Source organism: Mustela lutreola, chromosome 6 (assembly GCF_030435805.1).
Source record: "Mustela lutreola isolate mMusLut2 chromosome 6, mMusLut2.pri, whole genome shotgun sequence".
NCBI lineage: Eukaryota > Metazoa > Chordata > Mammalia > Carnivora > Mustelidae > Mustela > Mustela lutreola.
This window is the reverse complement of record NC_081295.1, coordinates 101,584,365-101,609,409: the sequence shown is the minus strand read 5'-3', so window position 1 is coordinate 101,609,409 and position 25,045 is coordinate 101,584,365. Positions and strand designations below refer to the sequence as shown.

General features: G+C 37.0%; 1 protein-coding gene across 1 annotated transcript in view; it reads right to left on the bottom strand.

Moving 5' to 3' along the window:
* Positions 1 to 2,027: 2,027 nt before the first annotated feature.
* The window catches only part of FAM83B (family with sequence similarity 83 member B), an 81,563-nt gene continuing 58,545 nt past the window's right edge, over positions 2,028 to 25,045 (bottom strand). The window contains exons 3-5 of the mRNA XM_059178284.1: positions 17,048 to 17,212; positions 16,162 to 16,286; positions 2,028 to 8,384 (exon numbers count right to left, since the gene is read on the bottom strand). Coding sequence (XP_059034267.1) covers positions 6,083 to 8,384; positions 16,162 to 16,286; positions 17,048 to 17,212 — 2,592 coding nt within the window. The 3' untranslated portion in view covers positions 2,028 to 6,082. The remainder of the gene's footprint in view (positions 8,385 to 16,161; positions 16,287 to 17,047; positions 17,213 to 25,045) is intronic.

Genomic DNA, 25,045 nt, shown 5'->3' with positions numbered 1-25,045 from the left:
CCAATGTTGAAGAGGTTACTGCCTATGTTCTTTCTCTAGGATTTTGTTAGATTCCTGCCTCACATTGAGGTCTTTTATCCATTTCAAGTTTATCTTTGTGTATAGTGTAAGAGAATGGTTGAATTTCATTTTTCTATACATAGCTGTCCAATTTTACCAGCACCATTTATTGAAGAAACTGTCTTTTTTCTACTGTATATTTTCCCCGCTTTGTTGAAGATTATTTGACTATAAAGTTGAGAGTCCATATTGGTCCCTCTATTCTGTTCCACTGGTCTATGTGTCTGTTTTTGTGGCAGTACCATGCTGTCTTGGTGATCACAGCTTTGTAGTAAAGCTCAAAATCAGGTAACGTGATGCCTCCAGTTTTTTCTTTTTCATCATTTCCTTAGCAATTCAGGGTCTCTTCTGGTTCCATACAAATTTTAGGATTGTTTATTCCAGCTCTTTGAAAAATGCCGGTGGAATTTTGATCAGAATGGCATTGAAAGTCTAGATTGCTCTAGGCAGTATAGACATTTTAACAATGTTTATTTTTCTAATCCATGAGCATGGAATGGTTTTTCCATCTTTTTGTGTCTTCTTCAGTTTCTTTCATGAGTGTTCTGTAGTTCCTCGAGTACAGATCCTTTACCTCTTTACCTCCTGCCACATTACTGAATTGCTGTATGAGTTCTAGTAGTTTGGGAGTGGAGTCTTTTGTGTTTTCCATATAAAGTATCATGTCATCTGCAAAGAGAGAGTTTGACTTCTTCTTTGCCAATTTGAATACCCTTTATTTCTCTTTGTTGTCTGATTGCTGTTGCTACGACTTTAAATACTATGTTGAACAAGAGGGGCAAGAATGGGCAAAGGGAAGGCTGTCAGCTTTTCCCCATTGAGGATGATATTCATGGTGGGTTTTTTGTAGATTGATTTTATGAAGTTGAGGAATGTTTTCACTATCCCTATACTTTGAATTGTTTTAATCAAATGTGGTTTTTTGCATCAATTGAGAGGACCATGTGGTTCTTCTCTCTTCTTTTATTGATTTGTTCTATCACATTTATTGATTTGCAAATATTGAACCACCCTTGCATCCCATGGATAAATCCCACCTGGTCATGTGGATAATCTTTTTAATGTACTGTTGGATCCTATTAGGATCTTGTTGAGAATCTTAGCATGCATATTCATCAGGGACCTCATGTAATTCTTTCCCACATGCTTACTCCTTTCAATCCCCTCTCACCTTAAAACCAGGTACCTCAGGTTGGTCTTTGATTCCTAAAAAGAGCAGAACCTAGTTATGGGTTTCCTTTAGGATGGTCACAAAAGCAAAACCTTACCTATTTTCCTTAATAACTCATTGAACCAGGGTTTTCTTAAGCATCATTTACAGTAAATGGGGAAAAAACAAACAAACAAGGTTCTTACCAAAATTATAGTTATCTACTTAAAAATCACATTTGCCTTTAAAATGACACTATTTAATTCTCAATACCCAGTATTTCAACTGCATCTTAATCTGTGATATAAGGGACAGTTTTTGTTTTTGTTGTTTTTTCTGCCCTAAGAAAAATGCATTTTGAACTTAAATAACTTTCAGACTCTAGGTTATTTAATGTCATTAATTGACATACTTCAAATGGACCTTAAGAATATTTTATCAAACTAAATGCTACAAAGTTATACAAAAGTCAGCTATCAATTTTTAAGCAAAATTGTCTCATTTTTCAAAGTTTCAAGTTATTTAAAATAATTATATTATAGTAGCAATAGAAATAAGAGTTAGTGATAAATAACTAAAGAGAGTTAGAAATAAAGAGAGTTGTTTAAAGGAAGAGTATTGTCACTGGGTATCAGATATGGATAAATTTTTGAATGAAATATAACTGCTAACCCAAAATAAAATGAAGTGTTTAAGAAATTTCAAATTCATAAATATTTAAAAATGTGCACAAATATAAATGATATAACACTAAGTAAAAGCAAGTGTTTAAGTGGAGAAATGTTAGATATGAAGATAAAAAACAACTTACAATATATTGATGTTTGTACAAAATTATTTAATATCCATTTATTAGTTCTAAAAACAAGCTACTTAGGAAGAATATTTCTTTGATAACATTTATGTATATAAAAATGGACTCTTTGGTTTATAATTTCATCCTTTTCATTTTAAATATTCTAGAACCAAACCAAGTATTAAAATAAACTTTTTTAAAGCAATACCACACATAGTTAACGTGAAACAATGATTCTACTTTATATTCCTCAGCTGTAGTCACATTGAGTCATATTTGTCTTTCATGACAAATATCTTTGGAATAATAGGTGAATAACTGGATAATCTTGAGTAAAGTTAAAGTTGAATGTAGCCAGAGTTCAACTTCTTCCTTGCTTACTGGATCCCAGTAGATGTCATCTTAATTAAACAAGATATTTGCTTCCCTAAAAGTAGACTGCCAACATAGACCCATTACTCAATATGCCACGTTAGAATTATGGCTAATCCCAATCATTATAGAGAGACACTAGCGTGTTCAGGATACAGGCACTTAAACTATGCTGAAGGTCTCTGCCCAGAACTGCTTTGAATCCACACTTGTTTTCTTGAGTTTCTGCTTACAAACTAATGTACTATGTAGAGAGTAAAACCACCTTACCAAACTTTACTATGAAAGTACCTCTACGTACCATTATCTTCCCACCAATATTAATATGGGGAAAAAAGAAAGTATTTTGCTTGATAGGGTTACATACATGAAGTTTGGAAGTGTCTGTTGAGAACTTAAACTCTGAGCAAATTATTTGAAGTATTATGTGTTTGCTCAGCCTTCACCCTGAGGAATTTCTCAGCCACAGAAACTTTGGAAAGTTACTACACATAGATTCTGACATATAGATGTTTCTGGAGGGAAAAATAAATAAAAAGAAAAAAAAAGACAAACGGCAGAGGAGAATAAATCTGTACAAAAGCGGAAGCTACAGGTCACAGGGCGATGAAACAAAGCCTCTTGCATTTCGCAATGCCACGAGGGAGAGGAGGAATTCAGGAACTATTTACAAGCTATCTGTTTCCAGAAATGGTGGTGGTTGCTGCACAAAAAGGCAATAGGCTTTTGCTTGTGATTAAAAAGGATTAAAACTAGTCTATGTAATTTCAGTTTCAAAGTTATGTTGCCCTACATTTTTGGACTTCCAATTTCAGAGCTGCCTAACGACAATTAGCCCATTTTCCCCATAGACCTGAAAAATGTCCCATCTAACAACAAATGGGTACTATTAAAGTCAGTATGGTTTGGGTAATTGTGCGTTCTGTCTTTGGTAAGTGGGTAAAGGACGATGGTCCAAAATTACAAAAGTGAATTTTTCCAAGAGCAAAATGAAAAATCTTTTTCATTCACTTGACTCCAATTCTAATGCTTTTTAATAATTTGATACTTACATACAAGAGTATACAATTTTCAGAACTCTAAAAACGAGCCCACTAACGATTAGATTGTTTCACTGCAACTGAAATCTGTATCAGATTATAAGCAAATGCACCTTCCAACAGTTATTTTTAATTGCAAAACTTTTGTAGATCAAGTGGCTACTATGCCTATGAAAAATAAACTTTTCTCTCTCAGTTTTATTTGTATGCTATTACCTTATTGGAAAGTCTGCAAATTTTCCAATCCATTACATGCAGCTTTCCAAAACAATAAAATCCCTGTTGCAGTAGTTGGGAGTTCCCTAGGTTATAATGGGAGTCATGAAACCTACTTTTATGAATAATGTTAAGCTGAGTTTATATTCTGAATTTGTGTTTACAAAATGCTGTAAATGGGTTATGTTACCGCAGTATTTCCGATATATTCCTGCAATGTATAGACACAGAGCAAAAGAGAGAGAGACACCATTCAGAAAAGTTGCCTCAATCATAATGGAGTAGAAGTTGGCAATGTATGGTGTGGTATAGTATTAAAAATACTGGCTTTTGCATTCAAACCCAATTCTGTGTTCAAACCCAGTTCGACCCATACAGAGCCGTGTGACTCTTGGAAAGTTATGTAACTTCACGAAGGATTAATTTTCTCATTTGCAAAAAGGAAGTATTTACCTCACAGGGCTATTGTGAATACTTCACAAGATAATATATTTAACATTGAGTTCCATTCCCTGCCTAGCTTCCTAAAGGACTACTTTGCCTAGCACAGACACAAGTTCAACTTGTAGTTCCCTTTCCCTTTTCATTGTCATAGGTCAACTAGCCCAAGCTCAAAATGGTGGCCTGCCAATTAAAACTGGCTTGCTAAGTTACAATCAGAAATTAATGTCAATTTCATTATTTTGAGCCCTATGTGTCCCGTTGTCGGGTGGAATTCAACTAAAGTTTTCTTGGCTGCTTTTCCATTGAGACAGAAAATATAAACATTCTCTCATTTAATTCTCAACATTTTGGGCGAGGCAGATATTGAACACATTTGGGAGATAACAGGATATGAGAGAATGTCACAGGCACTTTTAGTACTGTGACTTATTAGTTATCTGACATGGAGCATTACTTCTCTGAGTCTCAAAGTCTCATTTATCACCTCAGACATCATCTACAAATAATGAGAACAAGAGTGGCCCCAAAATAATTGTTGTGGGAACTATAGGTTCTAGCTCAAGGCCTGGTCCAAAAAAGTGCTCACTAAATGTTAGGTTTTCTTTTTCCCTACTGTCATGTTTTCTCTTGTCATGTTCTCTTTGTGGTTTTTAAATACTGCAGAAAGCTACCTTAATGAGTGATACTTCAATGCCCCTTGTTTTAATGACAGATATTATTTGACTGAATCTTGAATTTTTAAAACAATATACTGCCCCACATTACAACTTAAAAGGTGTTGATATATTTAAAGTGTTACAGAAATATCTCACACGTCTCAAATGATACGTTGTTTCTTGAATTCTGTCCTTTGTAGATGAAGTGAAGTCAAGTTAAAGTCTCTTTAATGGATGTGGGGCTTTAATTTCAGTATTCTAAGAAAGGCAAATGGTTTCATATGATCTAAATGATTGATGATGATCCAGTTAAGATAGGGGAAGATTTAAAACTTTCAACCGGGTTCTCGGGTCATGAAAGAATTAGGCCAGTTGCCACTTCTTATGTCTATCACGGTACTTTCGTGAAAACAATATGCGCTCCCACTATCCCACTATTATTTGGCACAGCGTAAAAAAAGAGCAAGGACTTTGCAAGCAAAACACCTAAGTGCTGTCATACCGATCTAAGATAAAATTTATGCAAAAGTATACATTTCTCAATGGTTTTTTCTCTTAGAGGAGAGATACAATTCAGATTTCCCAAATATCTGCTACTTGCTCTAAGTTTGAAGGAAGGAATGACTATAAAAGTTCAGCATCTGACTGGTGAGAGCAGCGTGGGCTCATATGGTCCAGAGTAGAAAGCAGCACAACCTGGATGTTTTTCACAAAATGAGGAAAATAAGTTCCTACCATGTACCACATGAGGTTCATATTTTGCAAAGACCTCAGTCAAAATGAAAGATATGCTGAGCTACAAAGTTTAAATTGTATGTGCTCCACAGGGAAATTAAGAAAATACAGCAGCAAGCTGTCCTGTAGAGTTTAAAGGTAATTAAAACCCAAAAAGGCTTTTTCCTATTCTTCTCATAATTTGGAGATAAGAAAACCCATAAGGATATATTATAAAGGGCAACTGATAGTATTAGGATTCTTTCTTAAAAGGGAAGACTTTGGACCAAATGCTTCAAATCCATATACCATCTCTCTCTATCAAAGCTTCTATTTGAGACTTAAGATCTTCGGTCTGCAGAAAACAATTTAATTACATTCTATTTACCATTACCATTTAAAAGTTGTGTGTATAGAGACATTCCATCTACACTGTAATTAAGCACAACTAACTCTATCACACAGAAGAACTTTACCATATATTAGTATACTGGTAAACAAACACATCATACCCCAAACTCTCTCCCTATAGAAATCTATTGGCACATTACAAAAACGGTCCACAAAGTTCTTTGGACAAATGTTTATAGCTGTTGTCATTTGTGTTTTAAAAACTATTTGAAATTACAGTATTTCATTTATTTTTGTGTATAAAGTTTCCAAACTTCTGCATAAATCCTCGGAACTTATTTTCATTTGGCTGGTATGAGTGATAAACACCAGCGTTATAATTAAGCATTGGGCTGGACCTGCCGTAACTCTTGCCCACGGTTGTGGATTTTATTTCTGGGCGGTGCACACCAGTATTTGGTACGTGGCTTACTGACTGAATAGAGCTTTCAATCTTATAAAATGGCTCAAAGCGACTGTAAACGCGCCTGTCGGTTGAATGAGATCTTAGAAGCTCATTGGGCTTTGACCTTGGAGAAGCAGCTGGTTTTCTTTCAGGAGCAAGAGCTGTAGTAATCTCCTTCGAATCTCGATATTGGATCTGTTCAGTGTTAAATCTCGGGGCAGAGGCATCTCCTGCTCTTTCCAAGAACTTGTTTTCAACTGGACCTGGAGCAGTTATGAGTTTGCTACCTTCATCTGATGGAGAACTTATCCCCTGAGATGAGCTAATGGTTACATCTTCCTTACTCTTGTGAACACTGCCTTGAGAGTTTGATGAGGAAGAACGCTTTCTTCTAGGAGATGAATCAAATTTTGGTTCTGATTTTTTTGGTTTCTGATTCTCTTCAGCCTCAGAAACTAAAGTGTCAGAACTACTACACATTCTGTAGAAGGCAGGTGCTTTATTTTTGGAGAGATTTTCTCTCTTCTCTGGGGTAAGACTAAGTAATGACCTTAACTTCTGAGATCCCTTTTTCAAAAAACTGGGAGAGCCCTTAACTTCCTTCTTTGAAGTGAGTTCTTTGCTAGGTTCATCTTTATTCATATCAAGTAAAGCAGCGACGGAAATTGATTTGGTCGTGGGGCCGCTGGGAGGCTGTCTCTTAATGACCTCCCTGTCCTCTTCTGTGCTCTGGGTCACGTTGTGCATGCTTTTAGAACTTTTCAGCAAATCTTCTTTGGGTTTTTCTGGTTGTCTAACTCGATTCCTGGTAAGCGTGCTATATACATAATGCTTACTATGTCCATGATCTAAGTTGGCCTTTGAGTGGTCGAAGAATGGGAAACTACGCCGTTTGAGCACATTTTCATTTTGTTGATTCTTTAGATTTTCTGTCTGCTTATTTACACACAAGGATGTATATAAATAGTTGTTGGCCTCCGTGTGGCCATTTGTAGCTTGATTTAAGACTGGGGAGTGGTTTTCGGGAACCTGCAAAGTGTGCATTTGTGGTGCCTCTGACTGCAGTGGGAGCTTGGGGCTTGATTCTGGCACGGGTTTGTCTGTCCCGTGCTGTTCGCTTGTGGGGGTATCCGGGACCTCCTTAGGTGTGTCACTTCCCTGGGAACCAATGACAGTTGAATTTGAGGAGCCAGTCGTGCAACTGTTCACCTCCTGCTGTTCAGGTAATGTTGGTTTAAACACAAAAGAGGAACGAAGCCGAGAATGAGTATAATGGGCACTGGCTTTCACATTTTCAGAACTATCATAGCCCTCAAACCGGTCACCTAGAGCTGACCCGTTTGAATCAGGTGCAGCTTCTGAGTGATCATTTAAGTAGGATTCAATTCTCCAGTTACGCAAGAAGGACTTTGTGGTATGTTCAAGGGTTGGCATTCGTTGTTGCAAAAAGCGAATATGATTATCTGTCCCGTTAAAAGACCTCCGTACATTTGAGTTCCTCTCTGCAAGATTTGTTGTTTTTCTCTGGGCGAGCCGATCAGCAAAACTCTGGGCAGGTGTGTTTTGGCGGCTCATGTAGCCTCCTCGTGCTGAGGAAGCCACACTGAGACTATCTGAAGGCTTTTTCCAGTTACCTGGCGGATTAATGTTTCGATTCAGAGCCCTGTTAAGAAGCAGGTATGGTGCTGTTTCCGGCTGTTCTCCAGCATAACTATGCCTCTTCCAATTTTCATTTATCTGACTGGATTGATACTGACGGACTGTATTTGGACCATTAAAGTTTGGAATAAAATGAGGCTTGTATCCATGATTTCTTATGCTATATTTGTCATGTTCATTTAGAGTATATATCCCTCTGTTTTTGAAGTAACTGGATTCTAGTTTATGAATCTTGTCTTGTCTGCCAAAAAGGTTTCTTTGGCTGGAAACAGAAGCTAATGAAGAAAGTGAACGCTGATAGGTGCCATTCTCCCAGAGTGTTTTGCCGTGCTTTACCCTGGCTAATTCTTCTTGAGCAAATGAACTGGGGACACAGGATCTGGCATAGAGAGTTCGAAATTCTTCATCAAAGGACTCAACAAGTTGTCCTGTGATTATCTGAACCATGCTGAGGTGAGCTTTTTCAAATGACCACATGTAGCTGAAAAAGAATCAAAATTGGGAAATTTAAATTTTTCTGTTAGATTAATGACAATATATAACTTTACTAAGAAAAAATGTGCTGTTTAACATTGACAAGAGAATTTACGTTCATTTCCCCTGCCTACTGTAATTTAGAATATCTTCAGTCATTAAATGATTGCAATACCTGCCTTATCTCCCTTACTACCATATTTGTATCTTAAATAACAAAGCAACTCAAGTCCTGGCTTTGAATCCACCCCTAACTTCTTAAATTACTTTCTAGAAGTTCAAAGAAAAGCCTGCTGTGCATTTTGCATCCTGCCTACTAAGATTTTATGGTGTAGAAATGTTATATTTCATATAAAGTATCTTGGCAGAAGGCAAACAGGCCAGTATCAGTGGAAAAGTTGAGAGATCTGGCTTTTACTGAGCTATCTACACACATGAGTGTGGGCCTCAGTTTCCAAAATGCTAGCATAAGCCGACATTCCTTAGAGTTCTAGCATGTTATAATACAAGATAGGTTTTTGCTAATACATACATTTTATCTCTGGGGCTTACTCAGGAAGCATACTTTGGAATGCCAGGGCTTGTGCACAGAGAGAGGATTTGTGGGCTGCAGTCTCAGTCTATAAAAGACACTTAACTACTTACACAGTGGACAGAGAACTGGTAAATTTAGCCTCAAAAGCCATGCCAGTCAAAATGACACTTAAGATCTTTTAATATAAAATACAATTTCTAGGAAATTAAGGTTTGTAACTACTTTATAGTACTATGTGGGATTCTGCAGTTTAGAGGTGACAGTTGAAATGTCATATAAATTTTAAATCTGATTTGTAAAAGTTTAGATAATGTAACATACAGAGTCACTGAGCAGAAAAAGGAATTGCTAATATGCTATATATTAGATACTGTTACATAACATGATAGGGGTTAATAAAGGAAAAAGGAGACAGAGGAGCTTGTTTTTATAGAGGGGATATAGTAACAAAGGCATATGAATACTAAAAGAATATACAGAATATATTTATTTATTTATTTATTATTATTATTTTTTAAAGATTTTATTTATTTATTTGACAGAGAGAAATCACAAGTAGATGGAGAGGCAGGCAGAGAGAGAGAGGAAAGCAGGCTCCCTGCCGAGCAGAGAGCCCGATGTGGGACTCGATCCCAGGACCCTGAGATCATGACCTGAGCTGAAAGCAGCGGCTTAACCCACTGAGCCACCCAGGCGCCCCCAGAATATATTTAAAATACACAAACAACACTGCCTATCTAATATACTGAATTTTATCTAGTATGATTACTGGATGCATGTATGAGAAGAATAACTCAGTAGGTGCTCTTTTTGTACAGACCATGTGGGGGCCACCAGGCTGACTTAAAATAAATGATACAAAGTGAATCACTACAGGAATTTTCAACCCCACTGAAGATACAAATAAAAAATCTGTGAGAAGGAGCAAGTAGAGGAATGAATAGTCAGCTATGACATATGAGGAAATCTCCAGAGACAAGTGGAAGTTGAGCTATATTTTGACAGAGATTAGACAACCCAGAAGTTCAAACATAGAAAGTATGGAACAGTTTCTGTGGGAGGAGAGACATAGGGGAATAAGAAGGAAAGAATGGCCATGTTTTGGTTGAACACAGAAAACAAATTACATTTACCTGAAGTAAAGACAGTTATATAATAGACTGATGAATGGGTGGGGAAAATCTTAAAAGCAAAGCAAAATCTTAAAAGCTGAAGAAAGTTTGACTGTATAAGATTTTTTCCCCCAAATTCGGATAAATTATCATAAAAAGATGTTTGAGGAATGATTTTTTTTTTTCCCAGTAGGTATTTATAATACAGATTTGAAAGATGAGGGACTGAATTTACTGTGATGAGTGAAATAACTGAAGTTAGGTGATAAGAGCCTAAACCAGAGTGGAAATTGGAATAAAGACTAAAAATATTGAGCCAGTAACAAGAAGAGAGAACCAGAATACCGGCAGGTCATAAAGGACATGTACAGGTTATGAAATAAAAATAGCCTCCAGGTGTTGAGCTCAGGAAACTGAGAAGATAATGGTACTGGTGAATATGCTGCAACTGGAGAAGTTTCCCTACTTTGGTAAATCAAAAAATGATATTGTGGTATCACTTCAGCTAAAAGGAAGACATTCCACTGTATATATTCAGTGTAGAGATTATTCTCTGGAAACACTGAACAGCCTCAAATGAAAGAGCTAGTTTACTGACATCCAGGCATCTTACAATAAAACTGTCAAGATTCCAGCCAACCGCTCTCATGTAAACTCTGCTGTTGATAAACATTATCCACACAATTTCCAATAAGCTTAGAGTCCCTCAATACACAGCAAAAGATCAGCAGACATTTGAAGAATGTTTGGAAGATGGTTTATAAAGCTTAAAAGTTTAGATGCCAAACAGAGACCAAAACAAGCAGGAAACAGTCACCTGGAGGAAACAGAAACTGCATGGATAAGAATATATATAAAAGCAGAGCTACAAAAAACTACAATTAATATCCTCGAAGAAATAGAGAAAATGATGCATCTATAAAAACACAAACAGGATGCTTTGAAAATGATCCAAGCAGGAGATACTAAAACTATTTGATAGCAAAATTTTAAAAGAGAGTTGTGATACGTTAGAATAAACAACCAAGAAAATTCCTCAGGCAGTACCCACCCAAGACAGAAAATCAGAAGGGGAAAAATACAATGGGAGCAGAAATCTAGTTAATAAGAATTCCAGAGAGAGAAAGAGAGAGAGAATAGAGACAACCAAGGAGAAGAAATGATCAAAGAATAAGTAAGAAAATGTCCCAGAATTGGAGGATAGGAATTCTGGATTCCTATCCAGAATTTTGGATTGCCTAGAACAATAAATTAAAAAAAGCCTAGACCTAGAAACACAATAAATTTGAGAACAGCAGGGGATAGAAGAGAAACCTTGGACGTTTCCAAAAAAAAAAAAAAAAAAAGTTACATAAGAAGGATGGGAATAACAATTGTTTGAGACTTCTCAACAGTAACTTTTGATTGCCAGGCAGCATCTTTCAAATTTGGAGGAAAAAGGATTTGGCTTACAGTACCATCCCCAGTTAATCCATTAATCACTTAAAATTACAAATTTCGGGACTTTAGTTTTTTAAAGATTTTATTTATTTATTTGACAGACAGAGATCACAAGTAGTCAGAGAAGCAGGCAGAGAGAGAGGAGGAAGCAGGCTCCCTGCTGAGCAGACAGCCCAATGCAGGACTTGATCCCAGGACTCTGGGATCATGACCTGAGCCGAAGGCAGAGGTTTTAACCCACTGAGCCACCCAGGTGCCCCAAATTGGACTTTAAAAAAGTTCCATCCTGATGGAAATTGTTCTTGAGCAAACATGAGAGAAAAACAATTATTTGGAAACAAAAAAAGATGTAAAGATGGGATTAACATGGGGTTTAAGAAATTGTGGCTCAAACTACCCGGGAATATGGGATATCACAGGACCCCAGCAGCACTCCGGGTTAAAGACCTGTTAAGCCAGATGGGACATGACAGATTGTTGGTAGTAATTTAGCATTTGGAAAAGTTGTTCATGTGCTAAAAAATCTGTAGAATCAACTGGAAAAAAAAATAGTCATAAACAGAAAAAAAAAAAAAACAAAAACCCAGCAAATAAAACCCAAAACCAAACGGTCATTATTAACTTTGTTATAAGAAATGAAGCATATCACAAATGACTCCAAGGCTCTTCAATGACCAATTCTGACACAATTTAAGAAATGTAAACGGAGACTTCTCACTTAAGAAACAACTGTGATAAAACTGTACTGGGTGAGTGGCAACCAGGAGGTCAAGTGGATTTGGGTGAATAGCAAATGTAACCCTTCAATTACTATACTATAGAATGAAGTGATAATATCTAAAAGTGATATACTGAGCATTCACAGTATAATCATGTTACATAAGAGAATGTAATAACCATCAGAAGAACCAGCTGAAAGAAGTAAATACTGCATCTGGAGATCAGGATCCAGGAGTGGATCCAGATGGAGAACAAAAACTGGCCTGTATTGCATGCCTATCCTCCCTCCCTCCTTTTCTAGTAGGCTCTATGCAAGGCAGGGCTTGAACTCATGCAGCTCCACTGCAGTGCTTGAATTTACAACCCCAAGATCAAGACCTGAGCTGAGATCAAGAGTCAGAAGCTTAACCGAGTGAGACACCCAGGTGCCCCTGTATTCTTCTCTTGGTAATATTTGCTATTTTTAAAAATGTGCAGGGGCACCTGGGTGGCTCAGTGGGTTAAAGCTTCTGCCTTCTGCTCAGGTCATGATCCCAGGGTCCTGGGATAGAGACCTGCATTGGGGTCTCCGCTTGGCGGGCAGCCTGCTCCCCCCACCCTCTCTCTGCCTGCCTCTCTGCCTACTTATGATCTGTTTGTCAAATAAATAAATAAATAAATAAATAATTTTTAAAAAATGTAAATATTTTCCTGGATAAAAAATAGAATTAACTTACTACTCCCCCTCCCTCCAGACACACTGTCATATTCATGACATTAAGAAAATGTGGGAAAGCAAGCACAAAAGGGAAACTCTGACTTTCTGGTTGGAGGTATCAAGAGTGAAATCCACAGAGAAAGTAGTGACAGTACACCAGTCGTATCATGGGTCTCTAAATCCGACAGTCTTCAAGTCTGATCAAAGATGGTACCTGGAAGCCAACAACTTCAGTGAAACATGTCTTTTGAAAGTGGCTTTTATAGAGACCATGAGATTTAGAAAAGAAAAAAAAAAAAAAAAAAAAAAAAAAAAAAAAAGAAAAAGTTTATAAAATTCTCTCCCAGTCAAATTTGTGGACAATATTTTACTAAATAATATGTTCTAGACTTTATACAGTTTCAAAGAGGACATCCAATTAACAATCTGATTTGTACACATTGATAAAAAGTGTATTTGTTATATCTCATCACTGTTAGTATCATGATAGGACAAAGCATCTATTGCGTTCTGATAAAACTGTCACCACGATGAGTGAATAGTCACACAATGTATGACTAGACGTCAGGCCTCTCTGGAAATGCTTGGAGTTTAGAATATGAAGACATTTTGGGATACCTGTGTGGCTCATTCAGGTAAGCATCTGCCTTCGGCTCAGGCTATGACTCCCAAGGTCCTGGGATCGAGTCCCACATCGGGCTCTCTGCTCCTCGGGGAGCCTGCTTCTCCCTCTGCCTGCTGCTCTCCATGCTGGTGCGCTTTCTCTCTCTCTCTCTCTCTGACATATAAGTAAATAATATGTTTATGGAGTTATGGAGACATTTTACGGCAAAGAATTTTAAGTTAAAGAAGGTGGCATTTTGATTTGGGCTATGATGGAGACGATGACAATACTGGAATTAGAGACAAAGGCTGTTTTTAACCAAAAATAAGTCAGTTTTTTGGGGCGCCTGGGTGGCTCAGTGGGTTAAAGCCTCTGCCTTCGGCTCAGGTCATGATCCCAGGGTCCTGGGATCGAGCCCCACATCGGGCTCTCTGCTTAGCGGGGAGCCTGCTTCCTCCTCTCTCACTCTCTGCCTGCCTCTCTGCCTACTTGTGATCTGTCAAATAAATAAATAAAATCTAAAAAAAAAAAAAAAAAAAAAAAAAAAAAAAAAAATAAGTCAGTTTTTAGCCAGTTTCCATGAAGACTAGTTCATAACTGTTCCACCAGATCCTGTTACAATACTGTTAGAGGAAAGGTCCATGACAATGCAGGGGTAGCGGCGAACGAGGGTTAGGACAGTCATTTTTTAAAAGAAGTATATTTAAAATTAACATGGAATAATAAGAAAAATAGAGTTGTTACAGAAGAGTTTTGGTTATTTTTTATCATCTGTGGTCCTAGGTATTCTACATATTCACTTCCATAAATAGTAACTTAAATTCTGCCTTGGCTTATGATATACATAGAAAGATAACGAGTTTCTGTTGCTGTTGTCTGTTTTTCCCAACATCACTTTAAAGTAGTTTAGCCATAGTCATCTCAACATGCAGCTCCTATTAACGCCTAGCACTAGCAAAACAAAGTTAAGGTGAAATTATTGTTCAAGGTAATCTTAAAAGTCAATTTAAATAATAAAAACAGAAAGCATTCATTAGGATGAAATTAAGCAATAAATACCATTCTGGAAGCCAAGTGAATGCCTAATTTTAATTAAAATTTCAATTAAAACCCCTGTAAAACCAAGTGGGTCTGACCAAATACATACATGCATAATGAGTCTTTAAAGGACCCATTAATTTCAAGCACTGGTTGTAATTTCTGCTCTTAACAAGTTTTCCTTTACAACTCCAAAAGGCAGTTTCAAGAAAAGGTCCCTGAGCCTAAAGGGAAAGTTAGCAGATAGTAACAGCTAAAACATGCCTAAAATAATAGCTGACTTTAGGGGCCATGCTGCACGGACTCTTTTAATTCTCACAAGGACACAAGGTAGGCTCGCTCTATCGTTAACTTTATAGAGGAATAAACTTGAGTGCAACCAAGTTGAGTAACTTGCTCATGACCAATCACTTCAACATGTTGTCTCCTTCTTGCAGACATTCTAAGTTCCAAGAGAAGAGGGAAAAGTTTTCCTTCACTGTCCTGTTTACATCCACAGCTCTCCTGGCCTGTTTCCACGGTCTTTAGGAATGAGTCTGTGCTGCCTGATGACCCAGCAGTTCACATGTGCTGGTTGGTATTTTTATCTGCCTGTTGATCTAACCTTATTGTGTAGCCCATTCAGGACCCATGTCTGGAATATATCAGAGAGTATTAGGGTAGCATTGTACTCTGGAGCCAGCAGAACTTGGATTGGGCTGTCCGTCTGGGACTGCTTCTGACCTATGGCTGGGGAGTTTTCAGACAAGTCACTTAGCCCCCTGGAACTTCAGTTTCATCATTTATAAATGTAGATGAGAACAAATATATCCAAAAAGTGGTAAGGACTGGGGAGTACATATGTGGCAGAGCCAAGGTGGAACAGAGTAGGCATTCCACCAGTGGTCTCTTGAAAGAGGTCAGATCACAGTAACCCTAGTAAACCCTGTCCAGTGTCTATCATGGCATTTTTAATAGCCTGACTCTGAAATGCTTTTTTGGGTAGTGCTATATATAGTGACTACATGATGATAACTATCAGATTCTTAATAATACTATAATAAGAACAATCCAGAGATCAGGCTGCTCAAAGTGATAAAGTACCTCTATTTTTTTTTTTAATATTTTATTTATTTGTTTGACAGAGAGAAATTGAGAGAGCACAAGCAGGGGGAGCAGCAGAGGGAGAGGGAGAAGCCGGCTCCCCACCTGGGGAGCCTGATTTGGGGCTCGATCCCATGACCCTGGGATCATGACCTGAGCCAAAGGTACACATTCAACTGACTGAGCCACCCAGGTGTTCCAGGGCTTCTATTTTTACAAACAACTGTTATTATTAAGCCCATACTAAGACTGTTTTCATAAGGAGCAAAATCACTCCTAGAATTACAGAACTTTAGGGAACCTGAAATATATCTCAACACCCCACCCCTCATTTTGGGGATGGAGAACTTGGAGCCCAAGGAAGTTATACGACTTGCCCAATGTTTTAATGTTCTTTAGCGGCTCAACCAGAACTGAAACCGAAGCCTCCAAACTTCCATGCAAAGGTTCGTTTTTTATCTCGAAGAAATAGCTAAACAGATTATGTTAAAATTTGAAACTAATATAAATTCTGTAAATGACTGATAATGCTGGAGCTAAACACAATGATCTTACCTGTAGGAACCATACATAACTTTCTGGCAGTCAATTAACAAAAATTTCTGTTCCAATTTTCCATGAAATTTTGCTCCTGTTTTGGAAAGATAATCTTGGCCTTTTACTGTCCGCACTCGAATATTCTAGAATTACATGTAAACAGAAAGTAAAATTATAACTAGAAAAGAGATATTTTGGAAGTGAAATATATGTCAATATAAAATCTTAGTACCAAAAAAGTATACTTGAAATAATCTTTTAAATCAGCAATAACAAAAAAAATGGTAAAAGCAAATGTTAAGACATCACCAAAAAAAAAAAAAAAAAAAAAAAAGGCTCAAGAAAAACAGTCACTTAAAATATATATTTTAACATAAATAGGAGGCATTATTCTACATTTATACAGAAGGACTTCATAAATCACCTAGAGTCCTATTGCAAGAGAGCCATTCAGGTTACAGTAGCATGATTCCACAATAACTACAATTAAATTCCACGTTCCTTTTTAAGAAGTCAGATGTAACTGAAAACACTATGCCTAATGACTGTGATAAGCAACATCTGCTGAATGAAAGAATTACTTGAGTCAGTGGTTTCAAGGTTATTCATGGAGAAACTAAAGCATTTATTATGACTGAGCAAAGCTAACTCAGAAGCTTAAGTGCCCCATCAAGAAAGGTATCTTCTAAAACCATCATGAAGATGTGTGTTCTCAATCATAGTCCAAAAAAGTACAAAGGTACCCTTCTGTGATAAATCATTATAACACCTTAAATATATTTATGCATGTATGTAAATATATTTATTTTGGGAGTGATATAGCTTAACTTGCCTTAAATTCAACTAAGATAAAAATGATACACAAAATACGTGAAGGAAAAACAAATAAACATGGAATTCTTACCCTGAGTCGTTGAACTTGACAGCCCTGTTTTTCAGTCATATTTAGGAAATGATTAAAGTTGGACTCATCAAGCAGAATGTATATGGATATCCCTCGAGTTGATGCCTCCACTATTTCTTTGAAAATGTCCACATCTGTAAATATATCCATCACTAAAGCAATGACCTATAAAAGACAAAAATGTAAAACAATTTTAGATAACAAGTAGAGGTTTAGAAATTCCTTTCTTTCAATAGTAATTGAATACAATGGAAAATATTCAAATACATAATACTTATAAATGTATAAGTGTGTATAAGTATATAAGTATAAATGCAAACACACACAATGTGTGTGCATTTCCTAAAGTAGAAGATGCAAAAGTATACTGAAAATAAACAAGTGACTACATACAGATTTGCAGAACTAAGTAATTTTATATTGGTTTTATGTCAAAGGGAATCTGCATTTCAGTAGGTTTGCTGAGCAAAGGACAAACCCAAATCAGAACAGGGTAATGGGAAGGGACAGGTAGATGGAAGGTGGAAACCAGTGTTAAAATTTTTTGTGGGAAATATTTATGGGGAAAAGCAACCTCTCTGAAACTAGCTATTAGTAATAAATGTTTTGGGATACTGGGAAAGAGAAATAATTTTTTTTTTAGATTTTTATTTATTTATTTGACAGATCAAAAGCAGGCAGACAGGCAGGCAGAGAGAGAGAGAGGAGGAAGCAGGCTCCCTGCTGAGCAGAGAGCCCGATGCAGGGTTCGATCCCAGGACCCTGAGATCATGACCTGAGCTGAAGGCAGAGGCTTTAACCCACTGAGCCACCCAGGTGCCCCAAGAGAAATAAATCTTAAAGAAATAGAAATATAGGTAGGAAGCAGCCAAAGCTGAGAAAGGGCATCGGACTTAAAAGACCAGAAAATTAAATATATATACCTAAAATAAGCTTAGCAGACAAAATAAACAGAATAAGCAAAAAGGCAGTACGATTAAAAAGATAAACACAGAAATTTCCTAAAGAACAGACTCCTAAAATGGAGAGAGTGCAAGTTAAACTATGGGCAACAGAACCATTACTGACTCTGAGAAGCAGTGGAGGGAAATAATGCTGAAAGAAGGGAAAATGACTAGACTGTCTACATACTATTTGTTGGAGAAGAACACAAAATCCCTGCTCTTGGTGAAGATTGCATATTAGATCAGGGAAGAAACCATAAGCAATAAATACAATAAATAGATAAATTCGGTAATAAGTTATAAGGTGTTTTTTTTTTTTAAGATTTATTTATTTATTTTAAAGAGAAAGAGAGGAACAGAGAAAGAGTGCCTGTGTGCATGCATGAGTGGGGGAAGGGCATGGGGAGAGGGATAAACGGACTCCTTACTAAGCCCTGATGCAGGGCTAGCTGGATGCTTAACTGACTGAGCCACCAAGCACCTCTGTAAAATAAGAAGCTTACTGGGGAAAAAATATAAAAGAGTAAGGGGGTTATAAGCCCCCCAAAATTGAGAAGGTAGGGTTTGGGACTTTCTAGATAAGTCTCTGTGAGAAAGCACCCTTTGAGCAAAGACATAAAAAGGAATGGAGTTAGTCATCAACATGATTATCCTGACAAATTGTGTTCCAGGCAGGGGATATCGGCAGTGCAAAGGCCCAACATCAGGAGTTTGCCTGGCATATTCAAGAAGCAGCAAGGAGACAGCAGAAACGACATGAAATCACAAGGCCTTGAAGGTATTCTAGAGCCTTCAGCCTTCTGTCCTGAATAAGATTATAAACTATGAGAAGCTTTTCAGTTGAGGCAACAAGACGATATGATTTATGTCTGAAAAGGATTTGTTCTGGTAACTGTGTTGATGCTAAGGGTGGAAGCCAGGGTGGAAGCAGGCAGGCCAGTTAGAATTACTGGAGCAATTTAAGTGAGGGGTGACGGCTGCTGGTCCGAGTCACCATCAGTGATGAAGACAAATGGCCAAATGTCAGATACTTTAGAGCCAAAGGATTTCTGAATGGATTGAACATAGGATGTGAGAGGAAAAGCAGGGAAAGAGACGTACTCTAAAATTCTTAGCCTCATCAATGTGAAGGACCAAGTTGTCATCAACTAAGTTCGGGAAGACTACAGCGACGTTAAATTTTAGGGAGAAGATTAAAAAGGCTAGTTAAGTTGGAGGGGCCAGGTGGAATGCTAAGTTGAGAAGTCTAGGCCAGACACGCCAACTGGGTGTCAGTTGTGCGGAGTTGACAATTAAATCCAAGTCACCAAGGGAGACTCGATAAAGAAAAGGAGACCTAGGACTGTGCCCTGGGACAAGAGAAGGTATCAGCAAAGGACACTATAGTGTCAGTAGAGTGATAAGCACAAAAGCCTTACTGTAAGACATTTAAGAGGCAATGCGGAAGACAAGTACCGGAAATAGCAGGTACAGGCAACTCTTCTCGAGTAAACTGGCTCTAAGAAGAAGCAGTGACATGAAGAGGTAGCCGTGGGGAAAGCTGGGTCAAACGGGGTTTTACTTTTTTGCTGTTTTAGGGTGAGGGAAATAATGGCCTGTCTGCACGCTAATGAAATGAGTGAAACTGAATGATGTAGGAGATGGTGGGAGACGGGTGGTGAAGGAAAGAATTTCTGCAGAAAAGTCTTTGAGGAGGCAATAAAAGAGCAAATCTAGTGTAAAAATAAAGTTATGAGAGCACAGAGAATAAAGACCAGGAAAAGATCACCTATAATATCAAGACAGAAGGCCCAGTGTGTGGTAGTGGCGCTGGGCACGTTCTCTTGTGAATGCTTCAACATTTTTCATGAACTGGGAAGCAAGGGCTTCAACGGAGAAGACCCTAGATTATGGAAGATGTGTTAGATAGAGAATGATGACAGGGGTAGTAAGTCATCATCGAGGATGGTAGGAAACAGAATCAATTACAGAAATACAGTATAATTACAGGACATATTAAGGACTCTCTAAATCATAAATTTAAAATGAGAAAAGTCAATGTGGTTGTGAGTTATTCTCCACCTTTTTTCAGCTGCAAGGCTGCCAGCACGAAGGAGGCAGAAAGTTTGATTAAACCATGGATGTAGTGATGGCCATGAGAGTATAATGGAGAGAGATAAGGAAGAACTGAGGGTATAGGTAATGTGGGAGGCTAAAGTGACTTGTCATGGGATTTAAACTAGACAAAGAGAGGAAAAGAGGGTGTCATGGATGTGAGAAGCAGTGAAATAAGACTGGAATCAATGAATTTGTGGTCTTGCTGAGGTTAAAAAACGATTAAATATTAAGAAATTACTGTTAATTTTTTCCATGTTGACAGTAATAATAAATCTTATCTTTTAAATATGCATATTAATATGGCTACAGGTGAAATGATATGTTACCTTGTATTTAGTTCATATGATGGTCAATGAAACAAAACTGGCAAAACATGAAGGTTCTATATACTTACTTTCTACTTTTGGATACTTCCACAACACGAAGTTTAAAAAATAAACAAATAAAGGAATGTTGGATACTATCAAGTGCCAGAGGGAAGTGAGAGTCAGACGAGGATAGGCTGAATTAGGTTCTAGAGGATCCACAGTTATAGGCTACGCTGTGACCAAGGATACGACCAGGAGTCAGGGGCTGAGGTCTGCGTAGGACGAGATCATGGGAGGCAAGGAACTAATCTTTAGAAGCATCTCTTAATGGATAGCTGAGATAGGAGGAGCCCTGGAAAGAGCGATGGAGACCAAGGAACAAAACTGTCAAGAAATGAGAGGGGAGGGAATAGACATGGCAACAAGAACAAGGACAATGTAAGGGGCATATTATGAATATGTTAGAAGATGAAAGAAAGTCATGGATGATATGTATACTTCTTTGTATTTATTCTATTGGGATATTATAGGAAAATGCTGGACCATAATAACACCCAAATTTACAAGTTGATGACATTCTTCAAAGTACCTATGAAACATACTTGAATCAGATTTGTTCCAGGAAGAACAATTTCAATCACTCTAGTAGTGATTGAATGACCCTTTTCTTACTTGTGAATGGTATGAGGTGCCAGAAGAAGGAAAAAGACAGTGGTAACAACCTCATCCATGTCTTGTGCATATTCTTTATAAAACGAAATATGAGGAAGAAACCTTCAAGTCACAGCAAAGTTATTAATTAATGCATTTACACAGAAATAACAAGTGGTATGATGAGGTAGAACATTGAGATAAGGAAAAGAAAATGTCCATATTATAAACCTATTTTACAGAATAACTAGAGAGGAAATTGTTTTTTAAAATAAGGAAACATTGGGTGCCTGGGCTCAGTGGATTAAGCCTCTGCCTTCGGCTCAGTTCATGATCTCAGGGTCCTGGGATCGAGTCCCGCATCGGGCTCTCTGCTTGGCGGGGAGCCTGCTTTCTCCTCTCTCTTTCTCTGCCTGCCTCTCTGCCTACTTGTGATCTCTCTCTGCCAAATAAATAAATAAAATCTTTTAAAAAAATACAATAAAGTAAGGAAACATTGTACTGTTTAGGAAATTTGTATTGTGTAGGAAATTAGCACATCTAGAAAAATTTCTTTTATTTGCTAGAATCTCATGTAATAAATTAATTAAGACTTTGGAAATAAACAAAATACATTACCAGGTTTACACACTTCACAGCATAAAAAATATATGTTTATAAAAAATAAAAAATTAAAAAAAAAAAAATACATTACCAGGATAAATAAAGGTTTCTGTTTGCAAAAACGTAATTGAAGTTAGTCAGCCATTGGATGATTCTAGCATACTAAATGTAGAACAAATTACAGTCTCTCTTGCATGACAGATAATATACTGGATCAGGATCCAAAAGACTAGATTACACATCTTTGACAAAGCTTATCTGATGTCAACCAAGTCAGGTAGCTTATCAGGACTTCTGGTTTCCTGCATTCTCATGAGATGGAAAATTAAATAAGGTCTACAGAAAATTTCAGCTGTGCCAAGAATGGCAAAATAAAATGCAGGATTTTTTTTTTTTTTATGGTGGGTTATATTCCTGGAAAGGAATAATAATTACTAAGGAGGTATGCCAACCTGATCTGAAAGTATTATAATCTCAAGTAGTTAACTAAATCACACTGTGCTATAGAAATCCACAAAGATCATTCCTTATGAATATGGAATAGACAGGATTTACACAGTTTATGAAAGATCTTGAATATCTGAAAGAAAAATTATATACCTAATTAGCACAAGGCTTTTCGAAAGGCACATCAATTGGTTTTTATAAGTCAATAAAGAAACCATTCACATGAAATAGTATTCATTAAACTACTATGATGTTATATATGGTTTAAATTCTTATTTTGCTTCTTCATTGATTCCTGTTTTATTCTTGCTTTTGTAAATTGAAAAAGTAAACAACTAAATGCATTCATCAGCAACAGGAGACTTAGAAAACTTTTAGAAGATATTCTGGGTCATTTTTAAGATTTGAGTGAAACTTCACATCTTTTAGTAGTTTCAGAGAACCTGACTCAAGGTCACTGGTTTTCTCTTATCCGACTTACAGCAAGGAATTCTCCCAAAGTGACCCAGACACGGCAGGTCACACTAAATTAAAATAACATGAACACTGACAATAAATTTCTCATAAATTCATGATCATGACACAGTCTAAGGCCATTCCGGAGATTGTACAATCAGTTGTTAAGTAATATAATATAATCGTCATTCAGAGAAAGAAGTAAATGCTCTGTATGTGCATGGTTATTAGGGGTGGGTCTACAGCAGAAGGGAACAGACTCACAGAGCTTCATGGATAAGCCTTAAATAATGAGTAAAGATTACGTTCAGCTATCCAAGCTGGAGGATCAACATTGCAAAGATAAGGAAGCAAAGATTAGAATAAAGATAGTAATATTTTTATAAAAAATGTTTACTGAATTAACCTCAAGTTAAACACAAAGATCATTCCTTATGAATGTGGAATAGACAGGATTTACACAGGTTATGAAAGATCTTGAATATCTGACATGTTTAGTTTTGATTTGGAAGTGCAATATAAAGCCTGAAAAATTAAGTATCTGGACAAAACAGTGTCCCGAGAAAATGAGTCCGATAGCAATATTCATACTGAAAATATCTAAATTCCACTGAGTGATGCTGTCTGAAGATTATGAAGCCTCATTATTCTTACTGTAATGTTCATATTTATAAATGCACTAAAATTTTTTTAAAAAGGTGAGGTAGGAACCAGTGATAAGATGAAAAGAACTGAAAATTGAAGATAGATTTGATATAAAATTTTTATTACAATGTTAATATTCAATACCTGCATTGCCTCAGAAACACGCTTCACAATCTTCAGAATTTTTAATTTTGAGCCCTATCTTATTTTTCTCATTGTCATCCATTAGGAAAGAAAGCCATTAGCAATATGCTTTTATATGACCTAGATACTTCATGAAATGTAAGTATACCTTGGGTTAATGTTCTGTAGTCACAGAACTGTCATTATCATCCTCAAAATTGAAAAATTGAATATTATACCTTTTATGCTTCAAAATACTAAACACCATTTGAAAGGGTTCAGACTTGCTTCGTAATTGCCTGCATGGATACAGGAGGATTTATTTTTTCCAACAGAAGAAAAGCTAATAAGGAGTTCAAATTTTTAAAAAAGTAAACAAATGGAGTTCTATAATAACTATATTTTTAATAAAATTCGACATAGTTAGAAAACTTCAAATTGAATAATAGAAATCAAGGGAAATGATTCCTTAGGGAATACATATTTTTCAGTCTGTAAAAGCAATGAGATAAGTGGATTTCAAAAAAAAGGTGATGTGAAGAATAAGTGCTTTTTGGTCCTTATCCTTTTGCAGCCTAAGGAAAAGCGTTCATTTTGTGTAAAATGTAACATACACTATATTGTGTGTACTATACTATTTAGTATGACAGCTTTACATTATGAATACTTTAATTTTTGCAGACATTTAACAACCTGTACTAATAGTTGTTACCAATATATCATTTGCTTGGTCTATCACAAGTGACCTTGGGGAAGCCACTGAAACAATTTTGAGTCTCACTGATCTCTGTTCTACATTAAATAAACCAGAGAAGATTTTGCATTTTACCAAGTTCTAAAATTTTGTGTTTCAAGAACTGTTGATTTACTCCCAATTACCCAACATCTGGGGAAATGTTTGGGCTCTATTATGGCTGTGACATAGATTTGTCGAACTCGTATGTATGTCTGACAACTCAGAAGAGAAACTGCATAAATTATTTCCTGCATCTTTTACATTGTACTATATGATAGAAGGTACTTATACATCACTGTTACAGACTGCATGTTTATGTCCTTTCAAAATTCGTTTGTTGAAATCCTAACACCCGGGGCAACTGGGTGGCTCAGTGGGTTAAAGCCTCTGCCTTCAGCTCAGGTCATGATCTCAGGGTCCTGGGATCGAGCCCTGCATCGGGCTCTCTGCTCAGCAGAGAGCCTGCTTCCCCTCTCTCTGTGCCTGCCTCTCTGCCTGCTTGTGATCTCAATCTCTGTCAAATAAATAAATAAAATTAAAAAAAAAAAAAAAAAAAGAAAGAAATCCTAACACCCAATGTGATGGAGTTTGGGGGTGGACCCTGGGAAGTAATTAGGTCCTGAGGACAGAACCCTCATGGATAGGAATAGTGACTTTATAAAAAAAGACCCCAGAGAACTGTCCTGTACCTTCCACGATGTCAGGACAGTGAGAAGACGGCTGTGCATAAAGCAGGAAGGGAGTCCCCAGACAGACACTGAATCTGCCAGCATCTTGATCTTGGACTCCAGAACTGTGAGAAATAAATGTTTGCTATTTAAGCTACCAAGCTACCCAGTCTTTGATATTTTTGTTACAGCTGCCCAAATGGACTAAGACAACTACGAAAATGCATTATGTTTTTATCTTTATAATTTAATCAAAGCCTTTTATCAGCTCTGTGCAAGTCAGATAGGGGAGGGGAAGGGAAGAATGAATTGGGAGCAGG